Source organism: Acanthamoeba castellanii, assembly GCF_000313135.1.
Source record: "Acanthamoeba castellanii str. Neff unplaced genomic scaffold scf7180000084777, whole genome shotgun sequence".
Lineage (NCBI taxonomy): Eukaryota > Discosea > Longamoebia > Acanthamoebidae > Acanthamoeba > Acanthamoeba castellanii.
This window is the reverse complement of record NW_004457712.1, coordinates 1,335,101-1,359,010: the sequence shown is the minus strand read 5'-3', so window position 1 is coordinate 1,359,010 and position 23,910 is coordinate 1,335,101. Positions and strand designations below refer to the sequence as shown.

General features: G+C 54.2%; 8 protein-coding genes across 8 annotated transcripts; 2 read left to right on the top strand and 6 right to left on the bottom strand.

The window, feature by feature from the left end:
* Positions 1 to 11: 11 nt before the first annotated feature.
* On the top strand, positions 12 to 1,629 carry ACA1_296480 (gamma carbonic anhydrase; the record flags this gene model as incomplete). The annotated part of the gene is made up of 8 exons (XM_004368248.1): positions 12 to 156; positions 338 to 481; positions 557 to 600; positions 724 to 808; positions 955 to 1,040; positions 1,120 to 1,185; positions 1,273 to 1,359; positions 1,468 to 1,629. The coding sequence occupies 8 exons, from the start codon at positions 12 to 14 to the stop codon at positions 1,627 to 1,629; spliced, it is 819 nt and encodes a 272-aa protein (XP_004368305.1).
* A 4,200-nt stretch (positions 1,630 to 5,829) lies between these two features.
* Positions 5,830 to 7,769, bottom strand: ACA1_296470 (aminotransferase, class I/II superfamily protein; the record flags this gene model as incomplete). The annotated part of the gene is made up of 8 exons (XM_004368247.1): positions 5,830 to 5,975; positions 6,086 to 6,200; positions 6,352 to 6,436; positions 6,540 to 6,678; positions 6,744 to 6,841; positions 6,952 to 7,051; positions 7,144 to 7,313; positions 7,477 to 7,769. 8 exons carry the CDS (start codon positions 7,767 to 7,769, stop codon positions 5,830 to 5,832), a joined length of 1,146 nt encoding a protein of 381 aa, XP_004368304.1.
* A 260-nt stretch (positions 7,770 to 8,029) lies between these two features.
* Positions 8,030 to 10,052, bottom strand: ACA1_296460 (uncharacterized protein; the record flags this gene model as incomplete). Its single annotated transcript, XM_004368246.1, is given in 11 exon segments — positions 8,030 to 8,114; positions 8,199 to 8,289; positions 8,412 to 8,508; positions 8,581 to 8,742; positions 8,847 to 8,938; positions 8,955 to 9,041; positions 9,059 to 9,165; positions 9,272 to 9,354; positions 9,447 to 9,661; positions 9,713 to 9,769; positions 9,902 to 10,052. 11 exon segments carry the CDS (start codon positions 10,050 to 10,052, stop codon positions 8,030 to 8,032), a joined length of 1,227 nt encoding a protein of 408 aa, XP_004368303.1.
* Positions 10,053 to 10,294: 242 nt separating this feature from the next.
* Positions 10,295 to 11,261, bottom strand: ACA1_296450 (acetyltransferase, GNAT superfamily protein; the record flags this gene model as incomplete). Its single annotated transcript, XM_004368245.1, has 6 exons — positions 10,295 to 10,419; positions 10,523 to 10,601; positions 10,668 to 10,786; positions 10,855 to 10,972; positions 11,035 to 11,094; positions 11,175 to 11,261. The coding sequence occupies 6 exons, from the start codon at positions 11,259 to 11,261 to the stop codon at positions 10,295 to 10,297; spliced, it is 588 nt and encodes a 195-aa protein (XP_004368302.1).
* Positions 11,262 to 11,304: 43 nt separating this feature from the next.
* Positions 11,305 to 12,581, bottom strand: ACA1_296440 (Hypothetical protein; the record flags this gene model as incomplete). The annotated part of the gene is made up of 7 exons (XM_004368244.1): positions 11,305 to 11,442; positions 11,531 to 11,650; positions 11,736 to 11,878; positions 11,958 to 12,021; positions 12,172 to 12,257; positions 12,344 to 12,416; positions 12,498 to 12,581. 7 exons carry the CDS (start codon positions 12,579 to 12,581, stop codon positions 11,305 to 11,307), a joined length of 708 nt encoding a protein of 235 aa, XP_004368301.1.
* Positions 12,582 to 13,087: 506 nt separating this feature from the next.
* Positions 13,088 to 14,644, top strand: ACA1_296430 (leucine rich repeat domain containing protein; the record flags this gene model as incomplete). The annotated part of the gene is made up of 5 exons (XM_004368243.1): positions 13,088 to 13,472; positions 13,576 to 13,713; positions 13,748 to 13,916; positions 14,072 to 14,494; positions 14,587 to 14,644. 5 exons carry the CDS (start codon positions 13,088 to 13,090, stop codon positions 14,642 to 14,644), a joined length of 1,173 nt encoding a protein of 390 aa, XP_004368300.1.
* Positions 14,645 to 19,645: 5,001 nt separating this feature from the next.
* On the bottom strand, positions 19,646 to 20,045 carry ACA1_296420 (uncharacterized protein; the record flags this gene model as incomplete). Its single annotated transcript, XM_004368242.1, has 2 exons — positions 19,646 to 19,889; positions 19,948 to 20,045. The coding sequence occupies 2 exons, from the start codon at positions 20,043 to 20,045 to the stop codon at positions 19,646 to 19,648; spliced, it is 342 nt and encodes a 113-aa protein (XP_004368299.1).
* Positions 20,046 to 20,786: 741 nt separating this feature from the next.
* Positions 20,787 to 23,720, bottom strand: ACA1_296410 (uncharacterized protein; the record flags this gene model as incomplete). The annotated part of the gene is made up of 5 exons (XM_004368241.1): positions 20,787 to 20,910; positions 21,011 to 22,316; positions 22,403 to 23,257; positions 23,361 to 23,533; positions 23,641 to 23,720. 5 exons carry the CDS (start codon positions 23,718 to 23,720, stop codon positions 20,787 to 20,789), a joined length of 2,538 nt encoding a protein of 845 aa, XP_004368298.1.
* Positions 23,721 to 23,910: the final 190 nt, after the last annotated feature.

The window sequence follows — 23,910 nt, the reverse complement described above, 5'->3', positions numbered from 1 at the left end:
AGAAAGATTGCATGATGAGGGGACTGCTTCGACGCTTGAGGCCCAGCACGCCCGCCGCGGTGCTCCCAACGCGGAACGGCGCCGACATCCCTGATGTTCCCCTCGAGAAGTTCGGTCTCACCGTTCCCGTACAGGCCACGGCCTACAACGACCTTTGTACGTTCCATTCAATTCTTCAACCCCCCTTTGGGCAGTCTTGAATTCTTCCGCTTGCTTCTCTTAATTTAGTCTGCCTGCATTACCCCCCCCCCAAATCAGAATCGAGATGTTCCATTTTGCGGTGGGAGCTGTAAAGCCTTCTCGATTATACACTCCATTTAATTAATCCACGCTGCAGACAACAAGCACACTACGCTGGTAAATCTGCCCGGGAAGCGGCCTCAAATCTCGTCGGAGAGCTTTGTCGCTCCGTCGGCCACCCTCGTTGGTAACGTCGAGGTCTGGGATCGTGCCTCCGTCTGGTATGACTGTGTCATCAACGGTACCCCCCCCCCCATCGTGCTCCTCTCGTCTGGTGGCTAGGCCCATCCATCTCACCTTGGATATCGATGCGCAGCCGACACGAAGCTCATCCGCATCGGGGCGGGCACCAACGTTCAGGTACCTCGGCCTTCTCTCTTTCAAATCAATGCTCGAAAAATCTCAGGGCAAAAAAGATGAGCCCGAGTGCTGCGTGCCCCTCTCCTGACCTGGTCTACCGCTGTCCTGTGATGCGACATGTAGGACGGAACCGTGATCACTGAGGCCGACGAAGAGCTCACTGAGGATCACGATGGCTCGACGATCGTTGGCCACTGGGTTACCATCGGTAAGCCCCACACTCCTGCTGCTGCTGCGCTCAACCATCATCGTTTGCTCCTTCTTTTTTTTTCTGCACCCACTTGGCTCCCTCGATGTCTTTTGGCTTCATGTGAGCTCACGTTTTCCTTCGGCGGCGTGGGCACGATCGTGCAGGTCACCGGTGCGTGCTGAAGGCGTGCACGATCGAGGACCACTGCCTTGTGGGCATGGGTTCCGTCCTCGGCGCTGGCTCCTACATGGTACGCGCTATCGCGGCTCCCTCCCGGCGTCTTTTTCTGTGCCGCGATCCTCACCGCTACTCTCTGTGTTGTACTACAGGAATCGCACTCCATCCTTGGTGCTGGCTCGGTTCTCCCCGCTTGGCAGCGCATTCCCAGCGGTCAGGTACGACGTGGCCTCTCACCTCTGCTTTTTTTTCCCCCTCGCCTGCTGTGTGGCCCGTGTGAGCTCACTCGTGGACGCTCGGGCTAGATCTGGGTGGGCAACCCGGCCAAGTACCTTCGGGATCTTACCGAAGAGGAGTTTGATTTCCTTGAGAAGTCTTCTGCCCATTACACAGTACGTCCATCTTTCATCGCCCAGCGCGCATGTGCGTGTTGTTGTGGTCCACACGCAGCTTTTTGTCAAACAACTATCTAATGGCGATGGCAATTCTCCAATCGGCAGGTTCTGTCAAAGCAGCACGCCTACGAATTCTACCTGCCAGGCCACGCCTACATCGACGCCGAGAAGAAGGGTATTCAGGTCGGCTACCAAGTCGAGCCTCTCTCCGGTGAGGAGAGCGTGCTCCTCGCCCCGAACTACAAGGAGAAGGTGTCGGTCCACTAGTGTTCCACCGGGCACTTCAAGTGCTCTCGAAACCTAATAATTCGGTAGTGTTTTTCCTTCCCGCCTGACGCCACTTCAAGCTTTTCTCGTGCGGGACCAGCTGCGCGTGACTTGAGTCCGGAGGCTGCGCGGCGGTAAAGCCTTTGCGTGACCCATCCCTCTGGCGCCACGGGAAAAAAGGAGATAGCCGACCGTGGGGCTCGAACCCACGACCACAAGATTAAGAGTCTTGCGCTCTACCGACTGAGCTAGGACGGCTTCGTGTTTATGGGGATATCTTAGGGTTATTGCCAATTCATTTGCATATTGGCCACAGGGCAACAGATCACTGGTTCACCCCTCCTTCATCCTACCCTGTAGTTAATTGGCATTGTTGTGTTCCTTTTTTGCCCTATGGTGGTGTAAGTGAGGGTTTTGAGTTGGTCATGTGTTTGGTGAACAGTGATTGAGTGTAAAAAAACAACATGGCCAGTGAACCAACAGGCCACAGGTGTGTAACAAACAACAAAAAACACTGTAACAAAGCAAACCAGCGGACCTGTTGCACAGGGACAAGGCAAGGAAGTGGAGTGTCTCCTGGGCCCATGACGTGCATAAAAAAATGTGCCTCACGTGAGGATCGAACTCACGACCTTCAGATTATGAGACTGACGCTCTACCGACTGAGCTAGCAAGGCTGGCGATGGTTAGCCAGGATTTTGAAGTATGTGATCTGGGATAGCGACTGCAGTGTGGTCTTCCAGGCAAAAAGTAATTGGAGGAGAAGGGTATACCGGTTGCATAGGTCCTGTCAGGGCTTGGGAAAAGATGATGGACAGTCTGACTTTTACTGGTCTTTCAATAAAAGTGTTAAATCCTCACCTCCAACAGATTCCAAAATAATTGAAGTTGACAGCTGCTACTTGGCAGGGTTAATGGGAACAAAAGTAACTGTATTAAAAAGAGGGAACACCAAACCAAAGCATAATGGGCTTTGAAAATAGCATGTATGCAATGGGGCAGTTACCTCCTTCAGGAGCTTCAACAGTTCCTTGTTGTTGGCCATGGCTGATGGCAGGGTGACTTGCACCTGAAAGTACAGAAACTGTTAACAGGACACTGTTCCTGAAGATAAAATTCCACCACAACAAAGCTCCATCTCAGACTTATAAAATCTCTTTTAACTCCACACATACCAAGTTTTGATCAAATCTTTTTCATCTCAAGTCCCTCAATATCACTTATCAGCAGCAGTCTAGCATGTCAAAATCACACATGCAGATCCAAATCTTCAAAACTGCCCTATAAATCAAAAATATCAAATCTCACACAATTTTAGCTCAACAAAAATACCACAGTCATTTGTGCCCTCTCATTTCAAATGAATACCACAAGTTAGGAGCAGTGTGCAGGTGGCCAGTGAGCAGCAAGGGCCGGTTAGCTTAGTTGGTAGAGCGTGGTGCTAATAACGCCAAGGTCGTGGGTTCGATCCCCACCCTGGCCATTTCTTTTGGCGGCACTTCAACCGCAAGAAGACGGAAAGAGAGAGGTTGACAACGTGGTCAAGAGCAGGTGTGCAACAAGTCCGCCTCATGGTGTAGTTGGCAGCATATAGGTTTCTGGTACCTGGGACCCCAGTTCAAATCTGGGTGGGGCGATATCTTTTTTGATCTCTTGCCTATGAGTATCAGGGTGTGGACTGGGATGTCCCATTTGGGTGGGTTTTGGCCTTGCTCTTTCTGTGCACCATTCCTTTCATGTTGAACAAGCAGCATCTTATAAAACCTGTACCATGGGTTGCCAACACCCATGGCAATAATAAGCACAGAAGCAATCAGGGAATGAAAAGTGGGCAGAGTAGAATGAAAAGTGTAAGTGAGTGTAAAGGATGGGCTATTTGTTGAGACCAACTTCAATGAAAGACCAGCCTTGAATGCTTCCTCTTCCATGTCCTCAAGCACAGAACTTGTGCTCATTTGCAATGAGAGATCCAGTCTATATGTTATACACATTTTGGACAGGCACAACATCTTCTAGCTGTATATTGTTTTTTGGTGGTATAAGAAGCTCCAATAAGTGCCAGATGCTGGTAATGTGGAACATGTTCCCACTCCTCATTGCCAAGCATGGACCAAACAATCAGTCAATGGTTGCAGTCAACAGTCATTTGAAATGAGAGGTCACAAATGACTGTGGAATTTTTGTTGTGCTAAAATTGTGTGAGATTTGACATTTTTGATTTATAGGGCAGTTTTGAAGATATGGATCTGCATGTGTGATTTTGACATGCTAGACCACTGCTTATAAGTCATATTGAGGGATTTGAGATGAAAATGATTTGATAAAAACTTGGAATTTGTGGAGTTAAAAGTAATTTTATCAGTGTGGAATGGAGTGGAATTTTAACTTCAGGAATAGTGCTCCAATTCAGCACAAATGTGAAGAATGAAGTTCAGTGCATGTGTGCAACTGACTGAATATGGTGTGAGGTTGAACATGAACTGGATGTGAGGGCAGCATGTTGGCCACTGATTATGGAATTGATGGAGGGTATGAAAGCAAAAGCAAGGTGCAGTTTGAGGGTGTTCAGAGGAGCACTTACACAAAACAAGCCAAGTTCTGATTTTCCAGATCATGTATGTGTACATGATAAACTAAGTATTGGTAGGTCAAACATGTAGTCATTGTGTATGTGTATGTGATAAAGTATGTGTCTGGTTTTACAGTTTTTGTTGTTGTGTATGCATAGGTGCAAGTCACCCTGCCATCAGCCATGGCCAACAACAAGGAACTGTTGAAGCTCCTGAAGGTGGTAACTGCCCCATTGCATACATGCTATTTTCAAAGCCCATTATGCTTTGGTTTGGTGTTCCCTCTTTTTAATACAGTTACTTTTGTTCCCATTAACCTTGCCATTTTCAAAGCCCATTATGCTTTGAAACTGCAGGACATTCTATCATGTATGTGTATGTGATAGAATGTTTGCTAATTTATCTCCTCCTTGCCCCACAGATCATGTGAAGATGAATGCTGCAACAATTTAATATCAAGTGAATGACAAAGAGCAGCTCCAGGCCACCCTCATAGTGAGCAGCCACCTCCTCAGGAGGCCAAGAAGGAAGAGATGAAGGGCACTCTCCACACTGAGATGTGACAAACAGCCCCTCGGAATTGCTTGTGTAAAGAATAAAAATTGACTTTTTGTCCAGTTAAATCCCAGCAGCTGTGATTTTTCCTTTTATGGTTCTGTGTGCCAACCGTTCAGGAAAGTACCGAAAAAAATGTGCGTAGTCATCGCGTACGCGTACGCGATAAAGTAAGTGTACCAAAACATGTACATGATAGAAATTGGTCATTCCAGACCTTGACTGATGGCCCAGTTACAGCATCATATCTCTCATTATGATGGTATTTTAATCTGCCATTTCTCAAGATGCTCCCAATTTTGTCTTGCTATTCTTAAAATAAAACCATTTTTGTGTTGTCAAAACTATTTTTATGAGCTTAAACTCACAAACAAAATCACTTTTCAAAATGACTGGACCTCTCATTTCAAATGACCACAAGTTCTCTGTGATACACAAAGAAGTTGGTGTAAGTAAACATCAAGGCTTTGAATGGCAAATATAAAGAGTTTGGCTGCTTGCAACATCTCTGTGACCTTCAAAATTTCACCAGTCATTTTTGACCTCTCATTTCAAATGAGTGCAAGTTACAGGAGAAAATCCCACACATCCAGCAAGACTTCCACTAATACTCCAGCATGTATGTGTATGTACTGCTTTCACAGCTCTCTACAGAAAAAAAAAGCAATACTCTCCCCATTTCGCAGAAAAAAAAGATTAAATGAGATATCGCCCCACCCAGATTTGAACTGGGGTCCCAGGTACCAGAAACCTATATGCTGCCAACTACACCATGAGGCGGACTTGTTGCACACCTGCTCTTGACCACGTTGTCAACCTCTCTCTTTCCGTCTTCTTGCGGTTGAATTGCCGCCAAAAGAAATGGCCAGTGTGGGGATCGAACCCACGACCTTGGCGTTATTAGCACCACGCTCTACCAACTAAGCTAACCGGCCCTTGCTGCTCACTGGCCACCTGCACACTGCTCCTGTGAACCGATGTCGGCGAGCGTGGCAAGCAAGATCTTCATTGCTGAAGGCACGCACGCCTGTGCGGTGGATTGTGCAGTACAGGGCGTGGGTAAATCCAGGATACTTTACTGCTTGTTGGCACGAAGGGTCTCAGCAATCTTCTTGGCCTTCTCAGTGGAGATGCCCACATGGATGCGGATGTAGCCGGAGTTGGCCCGGTTATCCACGTAGAACATCGAACCCGGAGCCACACCCACGCCGGCACGCAGGCCTGCAACCACAAAGAATCCACCACCACCGATCGCAATCTGTGAGTCCATGGAGTCCGTTTTGCCGGGCCAGGCCAGACCAGTGCTCGACGAGAGGGAACTGGGCCGGTACCCTTCTGAAGGGCCTCGATGTCGCTGGCTTCGGTGTGCTTGAACATGCCGTACATGCTGCCCTGAGGAGCAATCGGCTCCCAGCCTAGCGCGTCCTTGAAGGCCGGGGCGAGAATCTGAAGGAGAGGCCAGGGCGCCGTGAGTACCACCGACCGGGCACAACTCATTCATTGATGATGATGATAAAATGCTGATTGATAATAATAAAAAGTAGGACGAGACGGTTAACAGCAACGACGACGACAAAGAAGTGAGTGAACGCCGAACCTCGTAGTTGGTCTGGAGAAGGGCATTGATTTCGTTGATGTGCTTAACGTAATCGCTGTACTGCTTGTTCAAGTACTGGGCCAAGCTGTGCTGCTGCCACGACACACTATCAAAGCGAGAGAAGGTTAGCGACCGTGCAGACCGAGGCGGACTGCAAGAGAGAGAGAGAGAGTGAGTGTGTGACGAACCTGATGTAGATGGGATCGTGGTGGGTCATGAGGGACTTGATGGTCTCCGGGTGGGAGACGGCATAGCCCAACCGCCAGCTCTGCGCGCCGAGCGTCTTGGAGTAGCCGCGGCATACAAACACGTGCTCCTCGAGCGAGTCTGTCGCGACCACGGGTGTGTGAGATATCAATCGCGTGCGAGGGGCACATGTTTGTATGCCGTACCCTGGATGGGAGAGTAGTGCTTGTTGCCGGCGAAGACCATGTCGCAGTAGATCTCATCCAAGATGAGCGAAGCGCCGTACTGCTTGGTCAGCGCCACACTGTTGTGCGCAGGTTTCGTTACTTTCCCGACCGCACACGCACACGCACACGCACACGCGCGCACGATACGACACACGCCCAGGCGCAAGCGAGGCGAAGAGAGACGTACAGCTTCTGCAGCTCCTCCTTGGCCCACACGCGGCCGGTGGGGTTGTTGGGGTTGGCGATGATGATGCCCTCCACGCCGCCCTTCAGGGCCTTCTCGATCGCTGCAGCCCTGTGGGTCAGCACCGCAGGCCGCAACACCACACACACACACACACACACAACACACACACACGAGCACGGGTGGGGAACACACCGTCAAAGTCGGGAGACCAATCGAGGTGGGACGGGATGCCCTCGGGCAGCTTCTGGAAGACCTCCTCGACCTGGCGGGAGTGGTAGGTGTAGTACGGCTCGATCACCGCCATGCGCGACTTGCCCTGCTTCCGCAGCACCATCAGCGCCGCCACGATCGCGCCCGTCACTCTGCGTTGTGCACAACAAGGTTGTTTTTTTTTTGTTAATTATTATTTACGTAACGAAGTAATTAATACCAATGAATATATAATCAAATAGTAAATTAATAAACCAATATTATTAGAAAATGTGGAGTACGTTTAAAATAGAATTATAAATAAATAATAAATACCCGGAGGTGGCCAAGATGGAACCCTCGGGCACATCGGTCGCGTAGTGGTCCTTGAGGAGCGTGCGGAGGGCGTTGAGGTAGTCGCGTTCGCCCATACGCGAGCGGTACTGGTGGATGTCCGAGGACGGGGCCTCGTCCTTGAGCACGTCGGCCGCGACAATCTCGCGCAGGGCGCGCGGGGGCGGCAGCTCGATCATGCCCTGGGCCACCGAGTACAGGCCCTTCCGCTGGCAGTAGTCGAACACATCCCTCATCGTGCGCAGGGTAGACAGGTCATCGCCGCTGGTCGTCATTTTCTTTGATGATGATGATGGTTAAACAAAAAAAAATCTCTCTGCCGTGAAATAATGAGACAGCGATCGGTGCCGGTGCGTGACGATGAAAGGGATGGAGGAGATGGACGTGCGGGCAACGAGGGGAGAAAAGCGAAAGCGAAGGGCTAACGGAGAAAGCGGAGATGACGTCATTGGAAAAAAACGGTTCTGTTGATGGTCTGGGCCGTTAGGCTCCACAAAGGCCTTTGGCGCGGCCACCACCACCAACAGGCCCAGACTCAGACCTTGGCCAAGGCGGGCTTCGACTGCGTCTGCTGTTGTTCGAAGTACTTCACGACCGAGTAGTAGACGCTGCCCGTAAATCTATGGAACGCGATTGGAGAGGGTGAGTCGGGTGGTGCGGTGTTGGTGGTTGGCTGGCTGGCCGGCGATGAAGAGAGTGCGTACCCGATGGCAATGCCCATCAGATTGATGGGGTCGACCGGAACGCTGAAGAAGACAAATCCGAGCATCGTCTCGCCAATATTCTTGATGGTCCCTGATGAAAAAAAGTGATCAGCATGAGTAATCGCGTGTGTGGTGGCGGCGGTGGTGGTGGTGTGGCGGTGATTAGGCGGCGCGATGTGTGTGTCATGTGCGTCTGTGTGTCGCTAAGGGTACCTGTGACTGTGGTGGTGAGAGGAGAGTTGAGCTGCGTGCAGAGGAAAAGAGTGTAGTTGACCAAGAATATCTGAGCCGATGATACGAAGAACGCGAACTGCACGAAACAGCAAAAGCACGTAATAAGAATGTTGGTGTGTGAGGGAGCTCTCAGTGTACGGGTTGGTACCTGGAAGCCAGGATGGTGCAAAAATGGATAGGCCATGACTCCGTTCCATTCGCCCGTGGAGAAGATGAAGAAGACGACGATGGGGAAGGAGATGGTGATCTGATAGAGCATGAGCCCGAACGCGTTCAGATTCGCAGCCGTGCCCAGCTTGGGAATGAGGACCTGCAAAAAGTGGAACCATGTGGGCCAATGGTTTCACAATTAGTTGAGTTGTGCACAAAGCTCCAGTGTGCAGGCACGCAGGCACGCACGGAGGAGGGGCGTACCAGTGTAAGGGCGGTCGTAACATTTACACAGAACGTGAGTGCGTAGCCGAAGGGGTCGAAATGCAGATCGCCCCAGCCACCGACAATCGCCCCTGCACGACCACCAACCAGTGAGCACCACCAACGCGTTGATGTCATGGAAGAGCGGGTTCTTCTCTCGGCACTGAACATGAAAGGAAGTGATGACGAAGGCCTCTAGAAAGCGAGCGCACCGAGAAGCAGAAGAAGCGTCGAACCGATCACCTGAAGCGACGCTGTCTTGCTCAAAACCAGATACTCCATGGCCAACACGAAAATGACGCTTGTCCGTCGCAAAGCCCTGATTCGCACCACAGCAGGTGAGCAGCGGCACCTCGAGGTGAAGAAGTGGAGAGAAGAAGGCCCCGACGAGTAGTCTGCGGGCGACCAGGGGGGAGCTCGGGTACCCAAACATAGGAATGTCGACCAGGTTGAGTGCAGCAAGGCCCAATAGCACGTTGCCCACGTGCGCCAGCGCCATTGGCCACACCTGTGCCCGCACACAGGGAGACGATCAGTCGCATTGTTCGATGTAGCGTGAAGAAGAAGAAGAAGAATGGGTGAGTGGAGTCGGCCTTGCACCTTCTTGGCGGTGGCGAGGGACCAGTCGTCGTACTGGATGAGCTCGCACTGCTTGAGGACCCACAGGAGAAGGAAGGAGATGGCCATCTGGCTGGCGATCATCGTCAGCGGAAACTGGAAGGACCACGAAGAGAGCACGGCCTTGTTGACCACCACCGCGCACATCGACACGAGGCCTGGCGAGTAGTCCACAGAAGACACCATATTGTATTCATCTTTGTTAGGGAAAGCAACAACAAGCTTGAGCATTGGGAGGGAGGAGGTACCGTAGGCGATGGCCACGGAGAGCCCCGTGTATCGGTGTGGCGGCGGCGTGGCTTCCTCTGCACCAAAATTGATAAATATATTTAAAATGATTATTTGTGAAAAGGCATATTAATGGCAAAAGACACATTAATATTAATGGCAATAAAAGATAAATAAAATAGAACAAAATCTCGACGTGGAGCGCGTACTGATTTCGTTGCTTGTTTGCATTGAAGGAAGGGAAATCATGATGTTCCGATTATGCGATGGCGACTCTGGAGTTGTGTTGTCATTGTTGTTGATGCTGGTGGTGATCGTGTGAACATTGGGCAAAGCGGCTGCTTTCACGGTGTCCTCCATCGTTATGGCTTCAATTTCAATAAGAAATGTCGCCCGCTATGTCGCCTCTCGATCGAGGGGAACTCAAAATTGGCGGATTTTCGGGTCTCCACAGCTGATCGCACCACCCCTAGATCAAGATGCAGAGATCTGAAGCAAAGAGCAAACGAAAAAGATGGCCAACCTGTGGGGCTCGTCCATGCGCGTGGAGTTACGGAGTTTCTTTTAAAAGAAACGAGGCTCGTTACAACGAAGCGAGGCAACTAGGCGTGTGGCACAAGGCAGTATTCGTAGTGGTTCTCCATCGTGCCGACTTCGTCCGGCTCCTCCTTCGTCTTGATGAATCCGTAGGTCGTGTACAGCGCGTTCGCCGCGGACATGTACTGACCTGCCGATCAGGTGGCGTGTAGCATGGCCGGATAAGAAGAATAGGCGCGTGGCTGTGTGTGGGGTTTGTCGATAGCGCTCGGTGAATGCAGCGGGAAACGCACCAGTGCTGAGGATGACGCGACGGAAGCCCTCCTTGCTCGCGTAGTCGATGATGTGGTCAAGCAGTCGACGCGCCAAGCCCTACGGTCAAGAAGAAGTCACATTTTGGGGTAGTGGCTACATGCAGGCGGGGGATCTCAGGCGTACCTGCCGGCGGACGGCGGATGCTATGCTCATTCGGCGCACCTTGGCGTAGTCATCGTCCACTCGGTAGAGCCCAACCATGCCCTGTATCACTTCTCGCTTGCCTTGCTCTCCTTCTGACCCTGAACGAAAGCAGGCGTGAGCCCTTGTGAAGTTGAAGAAGCTAAGGTCATGCGTGCTTGGGACTGACCCTCGATGCATTCAACGAGGACCCAGAAGTGGCTTCGTGGGGATGTGGTGCAGGCCATGTAGACAGCGTCAATGTCGGCCAGGTCGTCATGCAGCGACCACTCAATAAACCTCCTCTCCTGCAAAAGACCACACAAATAAGCAAAATAATACATAAATAAAAGAATGAAAGTGGTTCTACCGAGTCCTCGATCACAAGGCGGACGTCAGGAGGCGAAGTCTCAATGTTTTCTTGCATTCCCTGCCACAGGTTGGATTAATCTTGCGATTTAATCTTGAGCACACAACACAACGCGTTGCGATTTTTGTTTTTGAAGGCACCTCGACAAAGAGCTGAAGAACACGGTCTCGATCAGCTGGCACGTAGGACCGCACCGCGAACCTCCTCTCTGTCCTCCGCGGCTCCATCTTCGGCAAAACAACAGTCGGAGTCTCGCCAGGGGAAGGGCGGCTAAAAACTGTCCTCCGCGGAGCTCGCTCGGCCTGGGGCGAAGCTGAGCGCGCCTTCGAATTCTGGAGTGTCACTCTGCTCGAGGCGGTCCAGGCTGTAGTAGGCATGCTCGATGCCGTCCTCGCTCACTTTGACCACCTGCAGGGTCGCGGCTATCATGGTCAGCCCCTCTCCCCAACCAACCCCCCCTGTCCAACTGTTCAAATGGTGATGGTGACCAGTGTACCCTGAAGCCCGAAGGGTCGACGCCCAATGGGCGTCCCACAGCAGACGTAGTGATCATTTCCATCTTCCCCAGAGTGCCGTACGAGTTGCGGTGGTAGTGGCCCGCAAACACGGCACGCACCTGCACACACACACCACACGCACAGTTCCCAAATGGACTCGGGCTCAGACAGGGCTGACTCGTGGGAAGTGCAAGGAAGCCGTACGCCTGCTTTGGCCATCTCCTCGAGCATCGGCATTCGTCTCTCCTTGGGAATGTTGAAGTACTGGTCCTCCTCGTCTGGCTCCTCCAGGAACCACGGCTGGTGCTGGAACACAAGCAAATGCTTGGCCTGGGTACGTTCTCGGTCTGGAAGAGGGAGAGGAAGAAGAGGAGTTTCGCTTCTCTCATCAGGTTGGGCGTGATGTCACCGCCGATGTCGGCGTACCTCGGGAGAAGGCTTGCAGCTCCTGCACGAACCACGCCCGCTGCTCTTCGTATTCCTCCAATGCCTTGGAAGGATCAGCAAAGAGCGAAGCATTCAAGACCAGACAACAAACCTGCAAGAGAGAGATGTGTGTGGTGCAATCAGGCGGCCATTCATCTCCGCGGAATCGTGTGCACACTTGATCGACAGAAACAGAGCAGCCGCAGGGGCGTACCCCGCCCACCCAGAAGCGGAAGTAGTCATCCCCGAACCGCTCCTTGTAGCTGTAGATGGTGGCCCGTGTTGGCGTGTTCCCCACGTCTGTGCATCCAGCGCAATGCCGTGCGCGTGAGGTGGTAAGCGTTGCACGGAGGCCGTGTGGCATGATGAAGGAGCGGGCACCGCACCGTGATTGCCGCACAGGCACACGAGTGGTATCGACGGGTCGATCTTGCGCATCACCCGCTTGAAATCTCGCACCTAGATCGGGGCTATGAGTGAGGGCGTGGACCCAGCCAAGGCACCAATGATGCAGAGCGGGAGTGGGAGTGGTGTCAGGACCTGGCGGTCGTAGGCTGGCTTCTCCCACGGGTAGGCGTGCACCAGGTCGCCGCACACCACAACGAACCGAGGCCGTGGCCGCATGGCGTTGATGCACCGGACTGCGCGGGGGCCAACGCGATTTCTTTGTCCCAAGACTGCATAAAACAAAATAAAAATAAAGCCTTATAAAACAATAAATAAAAATACATGATACAAAAAATACCTGGTTGTCATTGTAGAAGCCAAGCTGGGTGTCGGCTAGCTGCAGAAAGAAGAACGAGCCCTCCCAGCCGTCCCCTCCCGCCGCCTTTTCATCATCTTGCGTTGTTGCAGCCTTTCCTTTGCCCCTCGTCTTCTTCTGGTTCTGTTTCGAGGCACCTGCACTTGTCCCTGGCTTTTGCGCGCTGCCCAGACCCTCGAACTGTCTGTCGCGAGCCCTGCCAAAGTACAAGCGGTCCAGTTCAACCTCGCGTTGCTCCTCCTCCGCTACTGTCGTCATCTTTTATTATTTCCTGATTTTACTTTTTGTTTTATTATTTTATATTAATCAATCTTCTTTGATTTATAAAGCTGGAGGTCGCCGGTCGAAGGCTGGCCAACCACTGAGGATGGCGCGGGCCGGTGTGGTGGACTTGTCGGACATGAAGCTCGAACGAGTGCCGCTCGAGCTCGCTGTGACCAAAAGTTGTGAGGGAGATGCATCGAATCTGCCAGTGCGTTGTCTCATCTTGAAGAACAATCGTCTGGTGTACCTCCCCTCTTCCTTGTTCGCTTGCAACGCGTCCGTGGACCACGATTACTTCGGCACGAAGATGAAAGATGGAGCCATCTCGAGATGCAGCGATTGCGAGGAAGGACCACTGGGCGGGCTGCGCGTGCTGGACGTGGCCATCAACCGGCTGTCCACCGTTCCATCCACCATCGCCTGCCTGGCGTCGCTCACCGTTCTCAACCTCACCTCCAACAGACTCACCTCTCTGCCTCCCGAAATAGGTCTGCATCCCACTGCCACACCGCACACACAATCGCACACAGCACACACCGCACACTCTGCACACCGCACACACAAGATCTGACGATCGAGGAGCGCAAGCAGGGCGGCTAGTGAATCTAAGGGATCTGTACCTGTGTGGGAACGAGCTCACGCAGTTGCCCGACCAGATCGGCTCCTGCCGCGGCCTTCGCCGGCTCTACCTGACCGCCAATCCGCTGCGCTCGCTCCCGCTGGGCATGGGTACCACGTACCACCCAAAGTGTCCCTCAAGCAGGGATCGAGAGACGCGACACAGTCCACAGCGTTGACGTAATCAACCCTGCGGCTACAGGGAGCCTTCTGGACGAGTTGATCGTACTCGAGTTGTCGGGCGCGCAGGCCACGCTGACCTTCCCGCCCAAGGCCGTGGTGAAGAGAGGCATTCAGGCCATCCTCGCGCATCTGTACTCACCCAGCTCATTGCCCTCGGAACTCATTGGGCTCTCACCCAGCTCTGTCTCTGTGCGTGTGTGTGTGTGTGCGCGCGCGCGTGTGTGTTTGCGTGTGCGTGTGCGTGTGCATGTGCGTGTGCGTGTGCGTGTGCGTGTGTCGGGTTCAGGGCGCAAGCCAGAGCCGAACAGAGCCGAAAGGAGAGCCTAGAGAGGAGGCGCGCGGCCTTCTCGAGCTTGGGCGACGCCGCGGCCACACAGGACAGTTACTCGGCGGCCGAGCGGGAGAAGCAAGCGTGGCGAGAGGGCAAGGCAAGGCAGCGCGAAGAGATGGCGCACATGGAGCGCAGCGTGCGACTCGCTGAGGTCCGAAACAGACGGCTCGATCTGGACAAGGAGCACCTGCAGCGGAAGATGATCGATCTGATGATCGACAAGCGCCGCCTGCAGCAGCGGGTGGAGGAGATGGAGGAACGCACGAGTCGGGAGGAAATTCGACGGCACTGCGTCGTGTGCATGGACCACACGCGCAGCCACGTTCTCATGCCGTGCAGACACTACATCGTCTGCCAGTACTGCGCCAACAACATCAGGTCAGCTACCACTCGCACCCTCATGCCTATTGCGGGCTCTCTTTCTCACTCTTGGGGTCGTGTGGCGTACGCGACTTGTGTGCGCGCATAAGGGTGTGCCCCGTGTGCCGGTCGCCGATCACAGAGAAGCTGCAGGTCTTCGACGTTTGAGCCAATGCATCATCGCGGCCGCAAGTCCTCCACTCCGACCGCCGCAGGATGGAGAAGCGAGGGCCAAGGTCGGACAACACAGCGACTCCCGGCCTGATAGCTCACCGATCCCGCCGCGATCTGACCGAGCGCTCACCTCGTCTGGTGAGGGTGCTGGATACGGCCATTCTGCGCAGAAAGCACCGCTTCCCATCCGAACAGCGAAGTTAAGCTGCGCCAGGCGGTGCTAGTACTGGGGTGGGCGACCACCCGGGAATCCACCGTGCCGTATCCTTTTGGTCTGCACAGCGCGCACTCACCATGATGCTGGCTCCTGCCCTCTGAATCACCGTGCCCGTATCCTTTTAAGGGTCCAGTTCCCTTTGCTTTATTTCCTGTAGTCAGATCACGATTTGAAGAATGCACAAGAAAACAAAAAACTTTGGATAGGAAAATTTGAAGCATTTATTTGGTGGTTTCTTTGGGTGGTCTCTGTTCTGCGCGCAGCTTCCATGCTGCCTGTTGAGCCTGGAGAAACTGCACAACTGTGGTGAGCACTGGCACATGATTGACAGCACAAAAGAGAGGATGAACCTGTACAAGTGCCTGCAGGTCCTGGATGTCTTGAGGAGTCTTGCCCTGGCTGTTGTCATCCTCCTGATCCTCCTGCTTGGGGTGGCTTGCCAGGTCATGTAGGTACTCATGCACTATTGTCTGTTGGGCAAGCCAAACATTGTTCCTCATGTCAAGTGGCTGGATGTCCAATGGTGGTAGTTCTGCCAGCAGGCTGTTGAGGTCAAGGCTAGAATCAGACAAGCTGCAGGAAAGAGGAGGGGCTGTGGTAGTTGTGTGAGCCAGAACATGCACCTTTTTGAAGTGGTTTCTAAAGTTGCTGAGGTAGGTGTAGTTCTTGCTGCAGCCAGGATAGGGGCAAGTGATGGGTGACAGTGTTGGCTGCTTTTGCTTCTTAGATGTGGGCTTGTGGGATGAGGGCAAAGCAGAGAGTGTGCATGAGGCCAGGGCTGTGGGGTTGTAGGGTGAGGGCGAGGGTGAGGGCGAGGGTGAAGGCAAGCAATGGGATGATGAAGAGGATGACAAGGGTGAGGGTGAAGGCAAGGGATGGGAAGATGAAGAGGATGATGAGGGTGAGGGTGAGGGATAGGGCAAGGGATGTGAAGAGAAAGATGAAGATGTGGAGGGCGAGGGCGAGGCTGAGGCTGAGGGATTGTTGGGTGAGGGCAGGTCTTCATCCATCATGTCAACTTTCTCCTTGCCCTTGTTGGTGATATGTGGGCGCTTGGTTGGTTGTTTGGTGGGGAGTGGTGATGAAGCTGGTGGTGTGGGGCTAAGACAAAATGGAGTTGTTAGTGTTGGGGCCTAGTAGATAAGTGGGAGGAGAAGTATGGTGTGCTTGTAAGTGTGGAGGATGTTGGGACTGAAGGTGTTGGTGCTAAAAATAGAAAAAAAGCAAAGGGAACTGGACCCTTAACCAGCACACCACGCATTGCTCTGTCCCTTCTTGCATTGTCCTTGAACATTTTTGCTTGAGCTTATCACACATCCACTGTGATTCCTGCATTCCACACCAACCACCATTACTCATTGGAAATAGTGCAACCACTTCATTGCGCTCTACAGTGTCTTCCAGTTGTTACAAACTGTGGCTTGACCAGTAGAAAAATGTCTCATGTCATGTCATGTCTCATGTTGTGTCATGTCATGTGTTTGTAGAGCACACATGCACAAAGTCAGTGATCACATTTAAGCAGGATATCTTGATATATCTCTTGCCCACCCATCAGCCAATCACATGGAGTTGGTACTGAATCTGGACTTTGTGTGTGACATTGTCTGGCAGATGCTGCAGAAAGGTGTGTGGCCCTTCCCTTCTCATGCACTTCTGTGCTTGTGTGTTGCTTATGGGCCTTCACAAATCACCCCAAAAGGGATCCTGTATGAGCTCAGTTTGAATGGACACATGTTCATCTTAGTGCATAACCACTCTACACAACACACCACACACACACACACATGGCTGTGCTCATTCTGTTGTTGGAGGAACAGCCAGGATCACATGTGGCCAGTTTGGAGACCATGTGCTTCTGGACCATCTGAGGCACCTCCACCCCCTTTTTCTTCCCCTTGTGTGAGTGCTCATTGCTTGTCATGGTGCTGCAGGAGCTGCTGTACACACACACACAGATATGGCCAAGGCTACTGGTATGAGGGAGAGGGAGGAGAAGAAAAGCAGCACCAGCAGCACCAGCAGCAGTAGTGTCATCAACTCAAGAAAGAGTGATGACCTTGATGAGGACGCCACTGAAGCTGGGTTGGAAGAGGAACTGCAAGAAAGTGAGATGCAAGAAAAGGAAAGAGAAGAAGAAGAAGAAGTCAGGGATGAGAAGAAGCACACCCTGGTTGTGTGGTTATTTTCAACACTGGCGCCAAACCATCACAGTACCACAACACCACAATCTATTTTCAAGCCTGGTGACATTACACCTTACACACAACTTTGGGTGTGTTGTGGGGGGACAGAGAGGGAAACTTTGGTGCTCACACACAGAAGAGCTCAAGTTGGGCAACAATATCACAGAAGGCAGGTCAAGTATGAGGATCATAGCTTGTGCATGCATGCAGGAGCTCTTGCAAGGGCGCTGGCGCATCCATGGGAATATCCAGCTTCACCTCTCCACTTCAACTGCCACACACATGTACATCATTAGTCAGGGAAATGGTGGCATGCCCATGCAGCACAGTGGCACAGGCGGGCAATGGCACATGACACATACTCTGGCCAATAACAATACCCTGTTGCAGATTGCTGAATGGCACCTTGCCTGTCCAAACCTGCCAGATGTGTGTTGTGCTCAGTTGGGTGAGGGGAGGAGGTGCAAGCTGGCATGCAGTACCTCCCAGGCAGCAGCTCCAAAACTGTACACATCAGTCCTTTCCAAGTAGGCTTGCCCCATGTTACTGGAGTTGGTATCTCTGGGCTGGTCCAGTGCCATACACCACAGTTGGAAGAGGTGGTGGTGCTGCTCCTCTCACCAACAATTTCTCTGTGCAGCCACACCCCAGCAAAGTCACCAAATGTCCACAGAGTGAGAGTGGGTGGGAATCTTAGCAGCCACCTTGGCCAAATGTTGGGCTGAGGGTGGATGGGTAAGCACTTTGACTGCCACACCTACCTAGCTCCTTCTGTGCACACAAGTGTATGTGACAACACAGGTGAATGAGATGAAGGCAATACAAGCAGCCAACAATAGGAGGAAGAGTAGTGGCTGGGACACAACACAATATACTGAAAGTTCTGAACTGCTGGAGGAGTGAAGCCTTTTGAGGAGCCACTCAAGCCTTGCTACCTTGCATAAGCATGTCAGTTGCTTATGGCAATGTTGAGATCTTCTCCTCCACAGATGTGCTGGCCACCTCTTCCCTTTCTTGCTTCATGCCCATCTTTTCCAGCTCCTCCTTGGAGGTTGCACCCCCTCTCTGGTGCTTGTCAGCAGTGATGCATTCAGCCCCCATCTTTTTCTGCACACATCTTGAGCAGGGCTGTTCCCTGCAAAGGGGAGAGAGATCCAGGCACAATGTGTGTTGGGGGAGGTATGTATTGCATTGTTGATGGGCTTTATGGCAGGGTGCACAGGTGTGTGTGGTACTGATTTGGTTTCTTTTATGTTGGTTGATATGTTCCACTGATTCTTGTGGGTGTGCTGCAGAAGATGAAGAGGGAACAGTATTGGCTGCTTGGTTCATGTTGTCTCCTGATTCAGTCCTAGATCTTTTGGAGCTGTGCACGAGCTGGGTCTCTTCCTTGTTGGGTTTGGTGTTCTTCTCTGAGGTGCTCATGTTGTGATTGACATGTTTGTAAATATGATTATATTTTTGGTGTTGAGGGGTGGCAACCACAGACCAAAGCCAATCCAGCATAGCATCATCAGGAGGTCCTGGTGGTGGTGTGTTTTTCTGCCTCCGCCTCAGCCTCAGCCAGGGCAGCAAATCTCTCCCCTTCCAACACACCACAGAGCAACACTTGTTCTGCACAGGAAAGAAAGAAATTAAAAAAGAAAATAATTGCTGCAGACTTGGATGTACCCATCTGCAAGATTAGGAAAGGACCCCACCTGGACAGGCATTCCCTAGTCCCTGTCCCACACTGGCTCATACACAACACAACACACATGACACATGTGTCAGTGGTGGTGTGCACAACAAGGGGGGGGGTGAAGGCTGGTGGACCTGGCAATGCTGCCCACAAGGAAGGACAAGAGGAGGGGTGAAGTAGCACAACAGTGAGTAGCACTGGGGAAGGGCACCAACCCCAAACTGTGTTCAGACTCAAACCAGCAACATCCTGTCAAACCTGTCCAGTCAGTCAAGTCACTCTCATTGAACAACAATCAACTCTGAACTCCCTTCTGTTGCTCAAAGACCTAAGCTGTCCAACCAATTAGAACAGACCAGAGAACCCTTTAAAAGAACACTGCATTCTTCTGTTTATTCTCACTTCTTTCTCTCTTCTCAAATCCATCTCTTTACTCCACTACACCACTACACATTTCCTGCTCCAAGGCCACACCAAGCTGAAATATTTTTTATAACGGGGGTGTAGCTCAGATGGTAGAGCGCTCGCTTAGCATGCGAGGTAAAGGGATCGATACCCTTCTCCTCCAAAATCTGTTTTGTTTCGCACCTTTTTAATCTAATTTATCGTCCTTCGGCACCCAGCACAAAAAGTAAAGGAAAGCCCCACCTGGCAACGCGAAGCCGTCCTAGCTCAGTCGGTAGAGCGCAAGACTCTTAATCTTGTGGTCGTGGGTTCGAGCCCCACGGTCGGCTATCTCCTTTTTTTGCTTGCGCAAGCACCCGTGGTACCAAGGTTGCAGAGGCTATCTTCTTTTTCCCCGGTGGCCAGAGGGTGCACAGTCTGGCACGCCCGGAGCACGAGAGCACATTTCGGGAGACTAAGTTTATTACAGCATTATACAAGGAACCAGCTTAGGTGGGTGAGTGGTTCTAGAGCCGGGGGCCGTGATCCTCTCGGTGAGTCGAGGCGCCGGCCGTAGAGGTGAGGATGGCCAGAGTCTCGTGTTGCATCTCCTCGATGGAGCGCACCGGCATCTTGTCCGCGTTGACGAACGAGGCCGAATCGGGCGCCTTCTTGCAGTTCCACTCCTCGATCTCCTCTTCCTCCACGCCCAAGTCGATGCGGAGGTGGCTCTGGTGGTAGCCCCGCCTCAGCTCCACGGCTTCCCTCGCCCTGATGATGGGCCAGGTCAGATGACCACATATTCAGTGGAGAAAGGTGCGGGTCCTACCCCAAGAGAAGGACCCGCGCAGACGGTCCGGTTACGACCCGGCGGCCGGCGAGCTGCGCGGCGTTGACCGAAGCAAACCTGACGGCGCTCCTCTGCATTTTGGGTTGTCTGGTTTTGGGAGTTACAGTGTTGTTGTTGGCGCTACGCTGATTGGTCTCTCTTATTCTTGGCTATTTTGTCCTGCAGAACGCATAGGTCAGAGTTGTGGTCCAGCAGCACAAGTGGTGCGCAAGCCTACCCGTGGCGGTGGCTGGCGGCTGGCGGCTGGCGGTGGCGATAGTGAGGGCGTCGGCGTGGTGTTATGGAGGACTAGGCGGGTTGGCGGTTGGCGGGTTGTAATGAAGGGCTAAATGGTGGTTGTGTGGTGCGGCGTTGTGGCAGTGGCTGGCTAGCAAAGACCTTGCAGCTGGGGCGAGGCTCGACCATTTGTACCTGGTGGGTGTCGTCACTATCTTGTCAGGCTCGTCCACGCACCGGTATTTCAGACCGGGGGCGACGAGCTCATCGGTCTCGGAGTGCGGGGTGGGCATCAATCTTACCTTTCACGCGCCACACATTGGGTGCGTGACCGTCAATCTTAATCATTCCTGGGCGCAACCGCCCAAGGCCAGCCTGGAATCCGTGGGAATGTGACCATCTGCTGCACCAGTTGAGAATTATTCCCACCAGGACGGGGTGTCAGACATAGTTTTGAGCTGGCGCGTGCCTCGCTTGGCCGATGCAATTGTCTTCTTCCAGTCTATTATTCTGATCTCGTGGGCTTACGCACTACTTTCGCACTTCAACCCGGAAGAACGAAAGCGAAGAAAGAGCGAAGAGCGAGGAGGTAGGGACGAACTTTATGGGTTTGCGGTTGAGCTGGTACTCGCAACAGAGTCGGTTGTGCGCTTGTTGGCCGCGTTTTGCTCGTGCCAGACCCGGAGCTCACACTCGGTCTTCCAGTGCCCTTCAATGCCGCAGTACCTGATGAACGCGACCACACGTGCGCCATCAGCGTCACATCATCTCGCAATAAAGAAAAAAAAGAAGCTGTGCCCAGCGTGGGTGGTGATAGTACCAGCACGCGGACGACGAGACCGGTTGGCCGTAGCAGTTGATGCGCGTGGTCCTGGCTCCGGCGTAGCAGGGCAGCTGGTGGATTCGCGAGCATCTCGCACACCAGGCGGGTGGGGCCAGCGGTCGCCGCATGCTCGCCGGTATGGCCTGCTTCGACGCCGGCCTCGGCAAGAGCGGTCGGGGCGCGATCACCACGGGGAGCACCGAGGTCGAGGTCGGCGCTGGGGCGACCACAGGGGCCGACTTGGGCGTGGGCGCTGGCGTGGGTGGTCGGGAGAGGGAGTTGGCAGCGGCGAGCCGGGGCGGGAACAGGTGGGCCGGGATCGAGGAGAGAATGAAAGAAGAAGAAGAAGAAGAGACCGGCGGTCGCGGCGGCAGCTGTGGCGACTGGTAAGAAGCAGCCGGCGGCCGCCGCGGCGGCGTGGACACGGTCGTGGCGGGCGGAGGCCGAGGTGGCGCCGAGGAAGAGGCGGCAGAAGTCGTGGCGGCGGCGGCGCTGGCGGCGACGACGGTGGCAGTGGTGACAGGCGGTGGCGGCGCAGTGGCGGCCGTCACTGGGGTCTGTCGAGGCTGGTCGGCCACCGGCTTTGTCGGCACTGGTGCGGCCGGTTCCACGTCGTCCAGCACCTCCTCCTGTGTCTCGTCCATGTCGACGTACTCCTCTGACTGCGAGCCTTGGGCTGCCGGCGGCTGCGGCTGCGACTCATCGTCTTTCGCTGTCGCGGCTTCGCCGTGTGTGTCCTCCTCCGCTGGGGTCGTCCTCGGCCAGTTGCCGCCACCGCCGAACTCCTCTTCCGTGTCCTCTTCTTCGCAGGGCTCGGCGACCACTTCACCGCCCTGCAGCCGCTCCTGTGCCGTGTGCTCCATTGCCTCGATCTGAGGCTGTTGTTGTTGTTGTAGCGGTGGTGGTGGCTGGGCCGGCTCGTCGTAGGCGGTGGTGCGCGGTCGCTTGGCCGCCGGCTCGTCGGCCTCACGCGTGTCGATCTGATTCTGGGCGACTCGGGCTGCAGCCCGGCTGTCAGCGACAGAATCGGAGGCCGGCTCGGTCGGCTGGAGCGGTGCGTCGATGGTGAAGGTGAAGCGCTGCCAGGCGGCGATATGGACGCCCGCGCAGTAGAAGCTAAGGCGGCACTTGACCCGGTCGGTAGCCACCAGATGCATGACGGTCCCACCGAACAGCTGCCGAGGGGTGAAGCGCACCTCCTGCCGCTTGTTGGCCATGCGGCTCTCGGCTGTGGCCGGCAGCGTCACGTCGAAGAAGTCGCACTGCAGACGCACGTCGAGGTGGTCGCCATGCTCCAACAGCTCCTTGCCTGGGTTGTGTGTCGTGTCACACGAGACACACGACACACGCTGTCAGCGCAATGCAGTGCGGGCAGTCGGGCTAGGTGAGGCGCACCGGTGATGTGGACCACGATCTTCTCGTCGAGCGAGCGCAGGCGGGCGCCGTCGGGGATGACCTTCTTGACCTCGCTCCGGGTGCTCATGAGCTGCGTGTGGGGCGGCAGCGCTGCCGGGGCGGTCGCCGTCGCCGTCGCTGCGGTGGTGGGCTTCGGGGGTGGTGACGCGGCGGCGGGCGGCGGCCGCTGCTCGGTGGCCTGGACTGCGGGCGGCGATGGCTCGACTTGGGCTGCAGCGGCGGTCGCGGCGCGCTGGGCGCTTCCGGGCGTCATCAGGTGGAGCAGGCGCTGGATGACGTGGGATGGCGGTGCCGCGGCCGCGGGGGAGCTGCGCGGCTGGAGGGGCGTGGGCTGGGGCGAAGGCGAAGGCGAAGGCGAAGGCGAAGGCAACGACGATGAAGGCGATGCCGAAATGGAATTCGTCATCGACGACGACGATGAAGAAGAAGAGGGTGAGGGTGAGGGTGAGGGTGATGGTGTCCACAGCTGCTGCGACGACGTTGGAGACGGCGACGGCGACGGCGACGGCGCGACCGCTTTTCGCTTGCCGCCATGGAATGTGAGTGGAATGTCGACTTGGACGCGCGGGCCGAGGATGGGCACGCTGGCCCGGAGAAACCACCGCTCGCTTTGCTTCCCGCGCACGTTGAAGCGCACGTAGATGGCGCTGCTGTAGGACCGGCCCTCGGGCCGGTCCTCGCGGAGCTCGCTCAGGTGGATGGCCAGCGGCGTGTTCTTGAGGTCGTGCTCGAGGTAGCTCCGCCTTTCGTTCTTCTTCTTGTGAAAGCTCAGCGTGTCCACCAGCGGCAGCGCAAGTCCGTCCTTGAGCACCTCCAGCTTCAACTCCAGCACTCCTTCATCACGCACACGCACACATGCACACACGCACACACGCACGGCATAGAGGATCGTTTAGTGGTTGTTGCGTTGACGTTGAGGCGAGAGGCCATGGCGCACCCCTGGCGACGTCCTGTGATGGGTTGGGCGCGGGCGGAGCGTGTAGGACGAGCCGGTGGACCGGCTGCGAGGCGAACGACGCGGGCGGACGCAGTTCCAGCCGCACCACGTAGGTGGTCCCCGGGCTGATGGCCACATCGCCCTCACCACCGAGCGCGGACCCCAACGACACTCTAACCAAATAAAAATAATCATAATTAAAAACAAAAATTATTATTTATTATGTATTATTTAATCTACTGCGAGATGAAAGGAAAAGGTTGGCGAAGGTTGGAGGCACCGTAGTGGTGGCAGTGGCAGGACGGGCGAGGAAGTGGGGGTGCCGCAAAGCGAGAGCGGGTGCTGGCTCTCCTCTTCCATGACCAAGTTCCGCGAAGAATGTGTGGCGGAGAACGCACCAGATAGGGCGTTGCCGAACACGACCGCACCACACGAGTTTTCATATAAGGCCTCGACAAAAGCGGATTGGCTACGCGAACTGCGCCACCTTAAACGAATGCTGCGAGCCACTCGCGTTCGAGCTCTGACCCCAGAAGTTCTGCGCCTACCA